Source organism: Chelonia mydas, chromosome 9 (genome assembly GCF_015237465.2).
Source record: "Chelonia mydas isolate rCheMyd1 chromosome 9, rCheMyd1.pri.v2, whole genome shotgun sequence".
Lineage (NCBI taxonomy): Eukaryota > Metazoa > Chordata > Testudines > Cheloniidae > Chelonia > Chelonia mydas.
Window position 1 is genome coordinate 63,904,158 of NC_057855.1, and position 13,892 is coordinate 63,918,049.

General features: G+C 42.9%; 1 protein-coding gene across 14 annotated transcripts in view; it reads right to left on the reverse strand.

The window, feature by feature from the left end:
- The window catches only part of CENPI (centromere protein I), a 31,598-nt gene extending 18,387 nt beyond the window's left edge, over positions 1 to 13,211 (reverse strand). For 2 of the 14 annotated variants that reach the window (XM_043522212.1, XM_043522218.1), the window contains exons 1-10: positions 13,028 to 13,171; positions 11,307 to 11,679; positions 10,765 to 10,902; positions 8,548 to 8,666; positions 7,769 to 7,900; positions 6,085 to 6,133; positions 5,599 to 5,645; positions 2,624 to 2,713; positions 468 to 596; positions 11 to 175 (exon numbers count right to left, since the gene is read on the reverse strand). In XM_043522212.1, the coding sequence (XP_043378147.1) occupies positions 11 to 175; positions 468 to 596; positions 2,624 to 2,713; positions 5,599 to 5,645; positions 6,085 to 6,133; positions 7,769 to 7,900; positions 8,548 to 8,666; positions 10,765 to 10,902; positions 11,307 to 11,526 (1,089 nt within the window). In that variant the 5' untranslated portion in view covers positions 11,527 to 11,679; positions 13,028 to 13,171. Of the gene's footprint in view, positions 1 to 10; positions 176 to 467; positions 597 to 2,623; positions 2,714 to 5,598; positions 5,646 to 6,084; positions 6,134 to 7,768; positions 7,901 to 8,547; positions 8,667 to 10,764; positions 10,903 to 11,306; positions 11,680 to 11,762; positions 11,947 to 12,942 lie in introns of all 14 variants that reach the window. The other 12 variants (XM_043522213.1, XM_043522217.1, XM_043522216.1 and 9 more) reach the window with 12 other exon arrangements.
- Between the last annotated feature and the right edge of the window lie 681 nt (positions 13,212 to 13,892).

The following is a 13,892-nucleotide window of genomic DNA, read 5'->3' on the forward strand; positions in this document are numbered from 1 at the left end:
TGACACTCACCTCTAGGCGGTGGATGTTCTGTAAGAGCTGGGTGAAGGTGTGTAGCTGCTCCACTGGGAAAGATTCACTGTGACTGAGGATGTCAGCATGGTTGATCTCCTTGCTGCTAGTTGGATTGTTCGTGTTGGTACTGCATGCAGGCAAAATCAACTGGGTATTCCATTTCTGGAGAGAGAAACAGGAAACCAAAATTAATAGTAGCAAACAGGATTTCAGTGCAGTCAGATAAATACACTATAAACAAGACAACCAATATTAGCCCAAACTGGGAATCACTCACTCACTTGCTATCCTGCAAAGTACTATCCTGTGAATCATAACCCAGACTTGCAATATAAAGGCAGAGTTTCCCATTAAGTTACACTACCTTCCCCAATGTCTATCCAGACCCCAGCTCCTTTCCACAATTCAGCATGCTTGGCATTGTCTAGGATTCACATAAGTTCTCATAACTTACTCTTTTACGGGACTGAGGGTGACATGTGCCTAGAATCAGTTGCTGGGATGTTGGAGACGTTCCCTGATTTCTTCGCCTTATGGTGTTGATTGCTGCCTTCCACAGGCTTTCTGAGTTCTTGAAGTAGGTCTGAAAACACAATCCAGGCAGCTATGTGTGAGGCCAAACTCTAAGGCAGAGTGACAGAAAAATCAATTGCCAATTTGATACATGTCACTACAGTGACATTTATGTGTTCTATTGTAAGGACTGCGCTTGACAGTCCTAAAGGTGCTATGTTTCTCTGTCACAGTACAGTACAGCTTTTATTTCTCTGGACTCATTATCCTTTAACTACAATCTGAAAGATGTGTAAGTAATTTTCAAGGCATATGACCTTTCTCTAAAAGGTAAGAAAAAAAAGTCCCCGGGATCTCAAAAGCATGGGAATTTGCATCTATTTTAGGATCTTGATGCCGATATGCTGTCCATTCATAAAGACTGGATCTAAAGTATTTCATGTATTAAATAAAACCCGCCCAGGTATGCGTGTGTGTTTATAGTGAAGATCCCATGCATTCAAACAGCAGTGAGATCTACCATAGAAGAGAACTGGATAATCACAGCTTTCATTGAACATTGGATTAAGTTTCTAGATATCATGGCTGTGAAGAAAACTTTTGAAATACAAACCAAATGCAAAATTGCCAGCATAAGTCTTTATCTGAACAAAGTCTGCGCCACTGAAGTTACAATCAGTTTTTAAATAATAACCCTTAATTAATGCAAGCCCCCAAACCCCCAATATGGCAACTCTAAAGTTGCCTTATGAACCAATTTAACTAAAATAGATTTAAAAAAATTTATGAGGTGAACTGGCCTAAGCCTGGAAATATCTATCTCCAATGCATGTGTGGGTACCAAAAGTTCTATCTACTCCCACCGATAAATCTGCAGCACAATGAAAACTGCTAATTTGGGGCAACGTAAAATAATCTGAAATGAACATTAAAACAAACGCCACAAGGAAAACTTGACTGATTGTGTAACTTGCTTTCATACTGTAGTCAGTAAAAGCCTCAATTTTTAGAACTGGACAAATTTGCCTCACTGGAGTGCCAGAAAAACCAGGCAGCCTTGCTGCAAAATGTAGGTTTTGTTTGCTGCAGAGTTCTTGGGGGTCTTTGCACAGTATTAAGCATATAAATAAGATATATGTACATATCTTAACTTCACCAAATACCTTGCTGCGTACACAGCACACAAACATTTATGAAAATAAAGCCATCCAGTCTGTTCCTACCTTGAAACTCCCCCAAACCCATCTCAGAACACATTGTCATCTTCCCCACCATTACTTTTCATATAGCTAAAACTTTCACTGTGGGTCAGGGCACCAAAGTGGGTTGCAACACCATTTTAATGGGGTCTCCAGGGTTTGCTTAGACTTCCTGGGGCCCAGGGCCGAAACCCAAGCCCCACCGTGAGTAGCCAAAGCTGAAACCCGAGGGCTTCAGCCCTGGGCGGCGGGGCTCAGGTTACAGGCCCCCCCCTAGTCTGGGGCTGAAGCCCTTGGGCTTTGGCTTTTCCTCTCCCTGGGGTGGTGGGGCTCAGGCTTTGACCCCCCCACCTGGGGTAGTGGGAGTCAGGGGGGCTCGGGTTTTGGTCCCCTATCTTGGGGTCATGTAGTAATTTTTGTTGTCAGAAGGGGGTCACGGTGCAATGAAGTTTGAGAACCCCTGATCTAATGTTTACTCTGACTGGTGTCTTCCATTATTATTATTGTGCTGCAGCAGCACCCAAAGGTGTTTGGACAATGCCCAGCAAACTCATAGGAAGATATTACCTTCCCCCACAGCGCTTATGATCAAATGTACAAGACATAAAAAGAGTACAACAATAGGAGGAAAACAGGCAAGGGAAGATGAGAGTAAGGACACGGTTACACCTGCTTGCTATGTGCCCTTCTCTGCTGAATTGTTTTATAGGTTTTCTCATTTCAGTATAAATAAATGGTAGAAATTCCATTGAAAACTAATGGTTTCATTTTACTGAGTGGAGAGAGGGTACAGAATTATTCTTTCACCACTGAATTATGAAGCAAAGCTGCTTATGTAGGAAGGACAGTACACACTTTAATCCCAACACGGACACATGAGAGTCACTCCATTCCTCACCTTCATCTTTGCAGGCAGAGTTATAGACACCAGCTCAGGGCAGAAAAGTTTGTACAGGGATAGCAGAGCCTGGAGGTGAGGCTGCATTCCCTGGAAGAAAAAGAAGAGAGTTAAAATGTGCACCATAAGAAACAGCAAGGAAAACCCAATTGATACTGCAAGTCTACACACTAGCATGTTATTAATCAGTCCAAAGTAGCATTGTGCAATTGAGGAGGGAGGAAAAGGAGGAAGAAAAGAGCATCTCTACTGAGGGCTAGAAATAGTAAGGAAGTTCAGGTGGGAAAAGAAGATACAGTTTAAATTGCCAGAGATAAGACTACTAATAAATCAAATATACTGTATAAAATGTATATCATATATCTAATACCTAAATACACATGCAAGTGGTTTTACTGGGATACCCATACTCCCCAATTGCACTTCATTACCTGAGGAGTGAACATAGCATTATATAGTTAAACTTCTTGAAGTGCTACTGATTTTGTAAAATATATTAATAGCTAGCTCTTACAGGAAGAGTTCTTACTGTACAATATGTAAGACATATAAGATAATATCCTCTAAGATTATCTGTTACAGGTACCATGTAAACATTAAATTGACATTAAGCCAAGGGGTGGTGAGGGAGGAGTTATGCCACACAGATAAGAAAAAAACTGACAATTGCAGGAGTTTAACACCATTTTAAGACCTCTGTGAATAATACCAATCCTACTGGGATAGATGTCTTTAGCTAGATTACCCGGATGTAGCCACAGCCCCACATTTTGTAGCCTACTCTTTCCCTCAAAACAATCATACCAGAAGCACTTATTTCCAGTCATGAAGTCTCAAAAGCACCCTTCACAAATCATCATCATGGCAAATCCCAAAGGGACAGGCTTCCCGGAGATCAAATGCCATTGAGATCATATCTAGCTATGTCCTTAAGACTGTCTAGCTGGATGTTCAGTCTATGTCCATTATTGGCAATCTTTTTGCACCACAGACATTTTTGGTGCCCATGTGATTGCTAGCCAGGTAGCAACATTCCTTGGTAAATGCATTTCATAATTTGTTGGTCTTCCATCCCAATAGCATGTCCATACCAAAAAAGTCAGCAAGACTGAACCAATGCTGACGAGGGTGGTGGAAGGGTTCAGCTACCAATATGCTCATTGCTGATCTTGTCCTGTCTGCCACTTAATATGCAGCAGCCAACGAAGACGACAAGAATAGAAGACTTCAGACTGGTATTCTTCAGCCTCCCCAGCACTCATGTTTCAGTGGTGTATAATAGTCCTGTAGACCCACAGCTTCATACTCTGACATTTCCACAGAAGTCAATCAAGGACCCAGAACTTGGTGGTGGTGGCTGCTGCTCTACGAGTGTACGCATCTTTTGAACACTCTCTAAAACGGTCTGTTTTCCAAAAATTCAGTAGTTGCCAACTGCTCAATATCCCATCCAGAAAGATTAATACCAAGCTGATCAGATGACAGAAAGAGTGAGACTTGGTCTTTAATGCTTCAGTGGCCTTGAGCAGTTTCGAACAGAAAGCCATCCACCCTAATTAACCTCTCCGCAAAAACTTCAGCCGCAGAGCCCCAAGTTATTTGCTTCCTGCCATTGCCAGATCCTAATAAAAAACAGCATAGCTGAAAGTGGACAGTTTGATGGTTTTAAAAAGTTAAATTATTTTCTTGGCATTTTTGTATTCTGAGAATCCAACATAAAGATGATGACAGCTATTTTAATGGCAATAGCTTTGGTGGGTGGAAGAAGGGAGAGAGAGAGAGAGTCCTCAACATCCAAGTGTTGAGTATCTTTCATATTTTTCAGTTTTCCACCCCCTATGTCCTGCACTATGTGAAATATTTCAGAGTCAATAAAACCCAGAAGTGTTATAGTTGGAGAGACTAAAGCTCTCTCCCAAATCATTTACATTCTGTGTCTGCATTTATATTCTGTGTCTGCATTCTAATACTATGTTGGACAGCTTGTTAGCCATCAGTGTGTTTTACGATCCATGATCTCACTTGGTAGATCTTTTAAAAATCTCAGTTTGTCTGTAGGAGGTAGGGAAAGAGCAGTAGCTGCTCCTCCCTCTGGATTCAGGTTCCCACTACCTTTCTAGTAAGGGGAAAAGAGATGTTGGGATAACCAAAAAGATGCTGCAGTTGGGAGTCTAACGCAAGAGTAGGTAACAAAGGATAAGAGTACCAAAGGAAAATAAATGCTGTCCAAGACTGATTATAGATGCAAGAGAAGGGAAGAGAAGAGAAGACAAGGAAATGGAGGACACCTAGAGAAGGGCAGATAGGGGATTGGCAGCAAAGGGAAAGAGAACACAAAAAGAACCGATCAAACAGAAAGAAAAGGTATAGAGAATAAAAGTATGGGTTGGAAGAAGCAGTCTGGTGGTTAGAAGAAGTGACCTGGCATCAACATCCCAGGTTTTATTCCTGGCTCTGATACTGACATGAGTACCATGAGCAGGTCACAGCATTTGTGCCTCAGTTTCCCTTTCATATAATGGAGATATCCAAGAATATCAAAACAGCGAGCAGATAACAGTGCTACAGAAGTATAAGAAATATGAAGTGAACAGGAGAGTGGAAGATAAAAGAGGGAGTGCAGGAAAGGAAAAGGGAAGCTAAGAGATCACTTTCAAATTTGTTTAATTTTATCTACTCTAGCTGTAAAATGTGTAATTTTTGTAACTTTTTTGTAAGTGTCATTGTGTGGGTGCTTGGAAGGGACACAAAGTCCAAATTAGGGATGTGTGCTGGTTTGGAACAGTCCTTGTGCTAAATGACAAGCTGTGTGCGCAAACCCTGGCATTCCAAAGGCTGGAAGCTACTGTTCTGAAGTCTAATCACCTCATCCTTTGCAATGACATCTGCCATTCCTGTGAAAACATTAACCATAAGAGTTGTAAGCCTAATTCCAGTTACCTTGCTTACTTGTTTCAGGATTTCTAGTGACTCACCATCTTTGCCTGTAGATCTACCAGTCTCCTCACGCGAAAAGGCTTAACTGTGAAAAGAAAAAACAATTAAGAACATTATGGGTAGAATATAACATATCAGACATTTCGGTACAAACGAGAAGCCTCTTGGCCAATACACCAAAACAGATCAAGCTACATATGGAAAAGGGCAGAAACAGCAGGAATAGACAGACCAATCATCAGCTTTATGCAGAAATTACTGGTCAAGGGTTTTTGGCCTGTTATGCAAGTCAGCCTAAAAGAGTATAATGAGTCCTTTCTGGCCTTAAAATTGATGAATTTTTGAAGCCATCATGTTATCACTGCAGGAAGAAAGCACTGGGGAAGATAATGGTCATCACTTTTCTGAGCACATGAAACCAGCCCTGTATCACACAAATGGATGGTCAATGCATATTTATGTTCTGTATGACCAAATCAACTGGAGCCATAGGAGCAGTCAGGAAGCTGATGGAATGGACTCACCGCTCTCTCTTCTGGTCAGCAGATACAGTAGATGACAAACATAGGGGCACTGCAGAGAAAAAGGATCAGTAAGCAATCTGATTCATCAGGATGGTTAATAGGCTAAATTCAGAAACTACTTCCACTGGACACAACTAACAGGCTGGTATCTCATACTGAAGTAAATCTCCTCAGGATCCTGCTGCGATACTGAGGTTGAAGTGCTTCAATCAGTTCCCAGGATGCAGAACATGCACCAGATTCCTCAGGAAGAAGTTCTTGCTGTCATATGTATACAGTGCCAGTACAGTTCTGCATTAGAACTGACAACCAATGCGTATGCCAATAGTTTCATTTGACACCATTATGCACATTCCTCGGTGAAGCTGTTCAGTCAGGGTCCATTTGGGAGATGGCCCTTGTTTCTCAAATGAGGGCTAATCAATTCAGAAGTTGGTGAGCAAAAGGACATGAATTAATGTACACTAAACCAGCTCACAGTTGTATCAAAAACAGCTTCTTTTATCAGCGCTTATAATTGAGGCAAATGCATTGGGGGTCTGGCATTGATTTCTCTGTGCCAGATATTAATCTTTGCTGCACTTTCAACTGACCTATTCCTAAAGGGTAGGAATTCAGTTGTAGGAATCCAATTTTCAGCAGAGGTCACAGGCGAAGCTGAGCAAGACCAGCCAAACATACTGCAGGAAATACACCAAAGAGGATATAAGTCTACTGTACTGCAGTACATTTTAAACAACAGACACATCATGCAGGACTTTTCACAATGAACAGCAATTAATGTGCCTGCTCTCTCATGGAAAATACCTATAGGATTTAATAGAAAATACTCTCACTACATTTTTAAAAACCCTACAGAAATAGAATGATGCTCCTGCTAGAGTATTCCATATGTCCATTAAAAAATTCTACAGAAATGGCCTCATTCTCTCAAATTCTATAGGTTTCTAGCATAATTTCTATAGAACTCTATGTATCTTCATTTGTTTGATGTTTTCTAACAGTCCCAGAGGGCAACATATGAAAACGTTACATGCTTTTCTGACCCCAAGTAGAGTTCTGAAGAGATCAGTATTTCACACCTTCCCGACATGAAACAATGGGTGGTGACCATAAAATACTTCTGTAACTACCATATAAAAAAAAGTCATGACTGCCTGATTCCCACTTAAGTTATATTTATCTTAGGTGAAATGGCATTTGGATTCTGTTTATTAAATAAGCATTGCTTTAAAAGGCTCTTTTTTTGCCTAAGGTGTGCAGTCAGTTCCATCCTGGGACGTGGAGGTTTTACCTGTTCGCTGTCTGACATTAAAGGCAATGCTAGACACTGCAGTGTCACACTGTCTCTTGGGAACTGAGATAGCATTCACTGTCACTCTGCTCTTGTTACAGAGCATGAAGCCCTGGATAATCATTTACACAACCTTGCTGTAGGTGCCCAAACTAGAGTAATCTTATGTTGAACTTCCATGCTGGGTGTCTTAGGTTCAGAAGAAATTTTGGAATCATTGGAAAAAAGCAGAGTGAAGAGGGCCAGTCACTCTACTATAAACACATACTCCAGCACCAGAGGAAAGGGCTCCACTCTAGTTACTCCAGACCAGCATAAATGAGACGTACAGTTCAGGTGAACACTCTAAATTCGTTCAGAGGCGAAGGAACATTCTCTCGTTCTCCTTACCAGCTTCTCATCTTGCAGGGAGCAGAAGAAGAAGCCGTAGAGCGCATGAAGCTTTTCTTTGTGATCAATGAAGTCAAACATTGCAATCAGCCATCTTAAGAAGAGCAGCTGCAGTGAAACAAGAGAATCACCCTGCAGTAAATGAGGGAAAAGACCAGACAGACTGAACACCACCCAATTCCAGATGATTTATTTAAAGTTGTACACCCTCCTTGAGATCAGCAAGGCAGCCAGGGAACATTTTGAACAGTTTGGTATAGCCAATCTCTTTGTAATGGTGTTAAAGCTTGGGAGAGCAGTAAACACTAAACTTAGAATGAAAAAAGTGCCCTGTTTTTGAGCACATGCTAACCTCTAGGGAACTGATCACTTGAATTTAGACTGCTCTGACTAGCCATGCAGACCAGTCAGATTTATGGGATTCCAAGACAAAGGCTTCAATCTATGCACCTTCAAGGATTATTGGAGGCCATATTTTGTTCAGACCTTGAATTATCATGACAGGCAGGAACGTCTTGCTCCATTTTGGGGAAATGTTTGACACCACAGGCATATTGAACATCTTGATGTAAGTAGCTTCCCTAAGAAACTCAAAAGTACAGAACTCTGTTAAAGACCTGCTATTCCAGTGCTAGGCTTCTCTGCCAGTTTTGCTAAAGGGTACCAACTATGTGATGACTATGCACATTAAGCCTCTGGATTTCCTCTTCCTACAAGCAGCCTGCTCTGAATCATCTGTCCCCAGTAGCTATTACTACTACAAGTGTTTGTAAAGTTACCTGGGTGCTGCCAGAGCATTTGCCAACACAGAGCCAGGATACTGCTGAAACCACTGAACTTTCTGCTATTACTGAGGCTGGAATCAGGCACTTCAAGATCCGACTATTTACTGTATCAGCTAGAAAAGAGACCATGTAGAGTGAGACATTGCTTCAAGTTCCAGGTTCTTTGGCATGTCATATGCAGGTGAGACCATTATGTCCTTTCTGGGACAGATTATTTACCTATTTGCAGCTATCACAGGCTAGAAAAAGAATTTAACAAGGACTTACTGGAAAAAATTCTTACAAAAAGCTTTAAGACTGGTTAATAGTCAAAAAGTAGGAACCTGATTCTCCTCACACCAGTTTTACAGACGTGCAACTCCATTAACTTCAACGCAGTTACTCTGGATTTACAGTAGCATAACTAAGAGGAAAAAAATACAGCCAGTTGATGTGCATACTGCCTTTATTAGCCTAGATACCTGGAGTATTATGGAAGTATGAGCTGAAGGAAAAAAAGGAATTTCCTTTGAATCAGCATAAGGTCAGAGTATCCGAAACCATTTCGGATTATAAATCCAAGTGGCCTGAAAGCTAAAACCACCACCACTACCACCACAATTTTCCTATATTATTAGCCAGTTCCAAGTTCATCCTAACTAGAGTTATTGTCTAGTAGACATAAAATTGGACCACCCCAGGACTTTAGTTAAAGAACTAAACACTATTTAAATACTAGAGTCAGGCAAAAGTAACATGAATTCTTTATAGCTAATATTTGACTAAGGAACAAACAACATAAGAAAATAATACAAAACACACGCATTAGCAGCTGTTCTTTTGTTGCCATACAGTGTCTGAATCAGTAGCTTGACAGTGCTCGAAAGGGACTTGGACTACAAGCCAACACTATTCAATACTGGTCTATGATGTAAAGCACTAGTGTGCCTATTTTAAACTCATAGACTTTAAAGGTCAGAAGGGACCACTGTGATCAATGTAGTCTGACCTCCTGCACCTTGCAGGCCACAGAACCTCACCTGCCCATTCCTGTAATGGACCCCTAACCTCTGGTTAAGTTACTGAAGTCCTCAAACCATGATTTAAAGACTTAATGTTACAGAGAATTAATAATTTACACTAGTTTAAACCTGCAAGTGACCTATGCCCCATGCTACAGAGAAAGACGAATCCCCCCAGGGTCTCTGCCAGTCTGACATAAGGGAAAATTGAAATGAACCTGGCAGGTCAAATATGGACTAAAATTTGAGTTTTGTAAACATAAAACCAACAGAAATGTTTCCCTAGCTCTTTTCAAAATTTCAAATAGAGTATACTGAATGGCATTCATTACAGCATTTGCAACATGGTGCTAGTACACCAGAGCTAGAAAGTGAAACCGACTAGTCTATCGTGATTACTCAGGACAAGGGAAAAGTAAAAATATCAGAGTAAGAGTGAGAACTGAATTAAGTGTTTAAAATTTCACTTATGATTTGTAATGTTATCTACATGTAAAATGTGAGATTGTCAGTTGCACATCAATTTAGTTTTGTAAAGAACCAATTATTTTAGGCCAACAGAAAGGGACCTACTAAAGTTGTAATAACCAGAAGAAAAATATCCTTCACGCTCTAACACGCATCTTTAGTTTTTTGAGGTAGAGGATTGTTATTTGTTTTAAATCCATTGGCTCATCACCAATTTAAAAGCAAAATGGTGGTCAGTAATTTTGAAGAACACACTTATCGAGTCTGCACTGACACTCCATTCCTTTGTCCCTATGAGACACTGCAAAAGTTGAAGCTAAAAATAAGCAGTCATGTCAGTTGCATGTCAAGGGAGAAGAAACCCAAACAATCCCCAGCATGTAAGAGGAGAGAAAGGTTTCTAGGGACTACAAGCCTTTAAGAGATTTTATAAAGTAACTGAAACAGCAGTATTTTTTAAAATTTGAAGACAAGCAGTAATCCAATATTTTTTAATATATATTTACAATTTTTATCTGAAGCATTCCCTGTCCCTACTAAGTTTGCTGCACTTATTTTAGCAAGAACTCAGAATTTACATTAAAGAACTTTAAGGATGCTGTAAATTTACAGTAAGGGACAAACCATGACAAAATAACCATCATAACATATTCTCTCAAAGCCATGGATATGGTAAAAAAGTGGTGTCTTCCTTCCCTCTCACATTCACAGTGGGCATGCTAGCAATTTCTGAATGTTTTACCAAGGTGGCCACTGAGTGCAACATTCAGCAACACATCAAGTCCTTCTGGGGATAATCCTCTCTGCAGGGCAATGTTTTCCACAGTAGCCAAGTGTTTCTGCAGAACCTCATTCTTTTTCAGTGGAATGTAGTCTTTAACTAAAAAGAAGAAAAAAGTTTAGGGATTAAAGTGCATCCTAATAATCAGCCTCCTGAGAAATGCGTATGTCCACATGCATTCTGTCCCCAAATCTGTCTTCTGCTCATAGTTTACCACTTTAAGAGAAAACACCCTGGTTTTCAAAAGCTGCTGTCCACCCACAGCTCCCATTAATGGTTCCCCTGTATAGTTTGTTTTCTCTGTCTGGGTGTTTTACAAAGTAATTGGGGTAGGGGGGGAGAGAAGAGACTCAAGATAGGAAAATGATTATAAAGCCACAAAAACAGCCAGATGGACTCAAGTTGTATGTGAAACTATTTTAATCTCATTTAAAAATGGACTAGATTTCAAGTTGATAGTGCCCTTTTCAATATCAGAAGCAAAGTCATATCACTGCTCTTACCTCTCTCAAAATAGGTCAGAGCTTGCTCCAGATGGTCTTGTGTGCTGTTACCTGCCTGGTCACTGGCAGATTGCTGCTTCTCTTTCTCATGTTTCTGTGCACTTTTCAAGTCCAGAGTCTTTGGGCCAGTTGTTCTCTCTCCTATTTGCCATGCAGAGAAGCTACTATGGCGAACCTGCAAAGTCTGCTTTGGATTCTTGGCATTCTCTCTTTTCTGCATCCCTTCAGTCTCCCAGCTGGGAAGGGCGAATTAAGTACTCACTCATCTGCCAGTCTGGTTCCAAATCTTTCCCCCAAAGAGGCAAGAATATAAATCAAGGCCCCACAGCCAGATATACCCCCAGCAGTTGAAGAACATCAAAGAGCCACTTGCCTGCAAGAAGATGAAAATCAGTTTATCCACAGCCTTTCCAACAAACCCACTAAAGGATCCAGCATAAAGTAACTATGACTTGCCATAAACCACTTAGAGCATCATGTGCCCCAGAAAGGTCAGATAATCCAGTTAGAAGAGTACCTATATACACAGGCCATCCAGTGTGTACATACAAGCCCAATTCTTCCTTCCAGCAGAGAAAGATGAAGGAAAGCTCACAAGTAGGGATTTTTAAAGGGAAATGTCATCTTGAAAATTAAACATCTGAAAGACATTTACAATTGTAACATATAACACTGAAAACATTAGCAAAAATAATCAAATTATTTTTCCAGTTTATTTTGTGCATTTGGCACCATTTGCGCACTGTTTCACTGTTTTATTGAGGGCAACTTTCCACCCCAAGGACCCTCAATTTGTGAGTTATGACCCCCTACAAGGTAGAATTTGCAATTTTGCCACAGCCAGAGACTTGATATTTTTTATCTCCCTGTCCTGCAGGGACCTGCCTTAAACTGCCTCTTCTTGTTCTCTGGCTTTCCCTTCAAGGGGAAGTTAAGTAGCAGAGGAGGCTGCAACCACGGTCTCTTTTCTATGGATTAGTACTTGCAGTCTGACTTTCTCCTCTAGCACTCAAACCAAAACACCAAGCAGAATGCTTGCTAGCGCAGCACAGAAGTAACACCAGGGATTACTATTCTACCCCAGGCACGAGCAGTTTGGTATTGTTGGCTCTCCAGCCCACCAAACTCCCCCTGGCTAGAAAGGTTCTTAGATACATCAGCAGTAGAGCAGAAAAACAGGCATCTAATAACACATAGCACATATATTCTACAATTAATCAGTGTTTAAACGTTCAAGTTGACAGGGCCCCTTTAAATAACCCACCGTTCTGAATTTCCAGTGAAGGGGGAAAGAACGGAGCAGAGACAGAAACAGGACCGTGGGCAGTCAAATCAGGCAGGAGCCTGGCCATCGCCCAAGCGTCTAGTGATCCCTGCTCCGCAGGCGCTCTCCCCGCGCTCCCCAATCTCCCGGGCCCCTGCTCGGCGCTCGGCCCCCGCAGCAGGGCCCTCAGCATGGAGCACCCAAAGGCCTCTGGGCTGCTCAGAGCTGCCCCAGCCCCAGTGGCGCTCAGAGCCCGACCCTGGACAGACCGCGAGGTCCCCAGCTATTCTGCGCCGCAAGCCCTTGGGCCCTGCACGAGAACAGTCAGCCCCTGCTTCCCTCACCCCCCCGGGCACGGAGAGGGTCACCGACCGGCCCCCTGGTAACACGCCTGTCCCCCGAGTATCTGCTTCCTCAGGTGGCTGCCCACGCTGCCATGGTAACACCCCCACTTTACCTGACTCCACTGGTACCGGTTTTTTTTTTAACCGTCCGATCAATTCAAACCCCCGCGCCACTCCCCAAGCATGCGCAGATCGCAATTGTAAGGGAGCAGAGAGAGCGAGGAGGTGATCATTGCGCACGCGTGTGGAGCCCTCGGGTGCGGATTGGTCGGCAAAAACTGACCTCATGAGAGCGTCGATGTTCCTTGTGAGCATGCGCAATTCTCGCGCGGGCGGGGGGAAGAAGCGGGATATCTTTACGCATGCGTATTAAGGTGATTGAGGTTCGTGACTGGGCTATGCGCGTGCTCAGTGCTATGGAGGGCTTTTTTTGTCGGTTGGGTCAGGGTCAGGTGGTCACGTGACAGCAGGGGTATTGCCGCGCGGGGCGGAGGAAGAACCTTGAGTTAGCCAAGAGCGAGGTCGAACGTGGGCCAGGCCTACGTAGGGGACCCTCCCTCATCAGGGCAAAGGGGCTTCCCCCTGCCCTGGCAGCGCCACACCCCGCAGGGGGCAAACAAGCAGAGAGCCCACGTAGTGCCTGCCCGCAGAGGAGCCCCGGGGGCCTCTTCCCCAGTGCGCTAGGGGTACAGGGGCGCCAGAGGTTTCCTCCCTGATGTCTCTGAGGCGTTCACACACCACTGCCCACGAATAGACCTGTGTGCTCAGGAGCATGCAGGGGAGCCATGCCCACCTCGACCCCCATGCCTGCCCCAGCCCACCTACCTGCCCCAGCCCACCTACTCAGGCCTGCCTGCCCACCCATGCCCACCTACACATACCTGCCTGACCAAGCCAACCTGCCTATGCCTGTCTCCACATGCCTGCCTGTGCACCTACAAATACCTGCCTCCACCTGCCTGACCAAGCCAGCCTGCC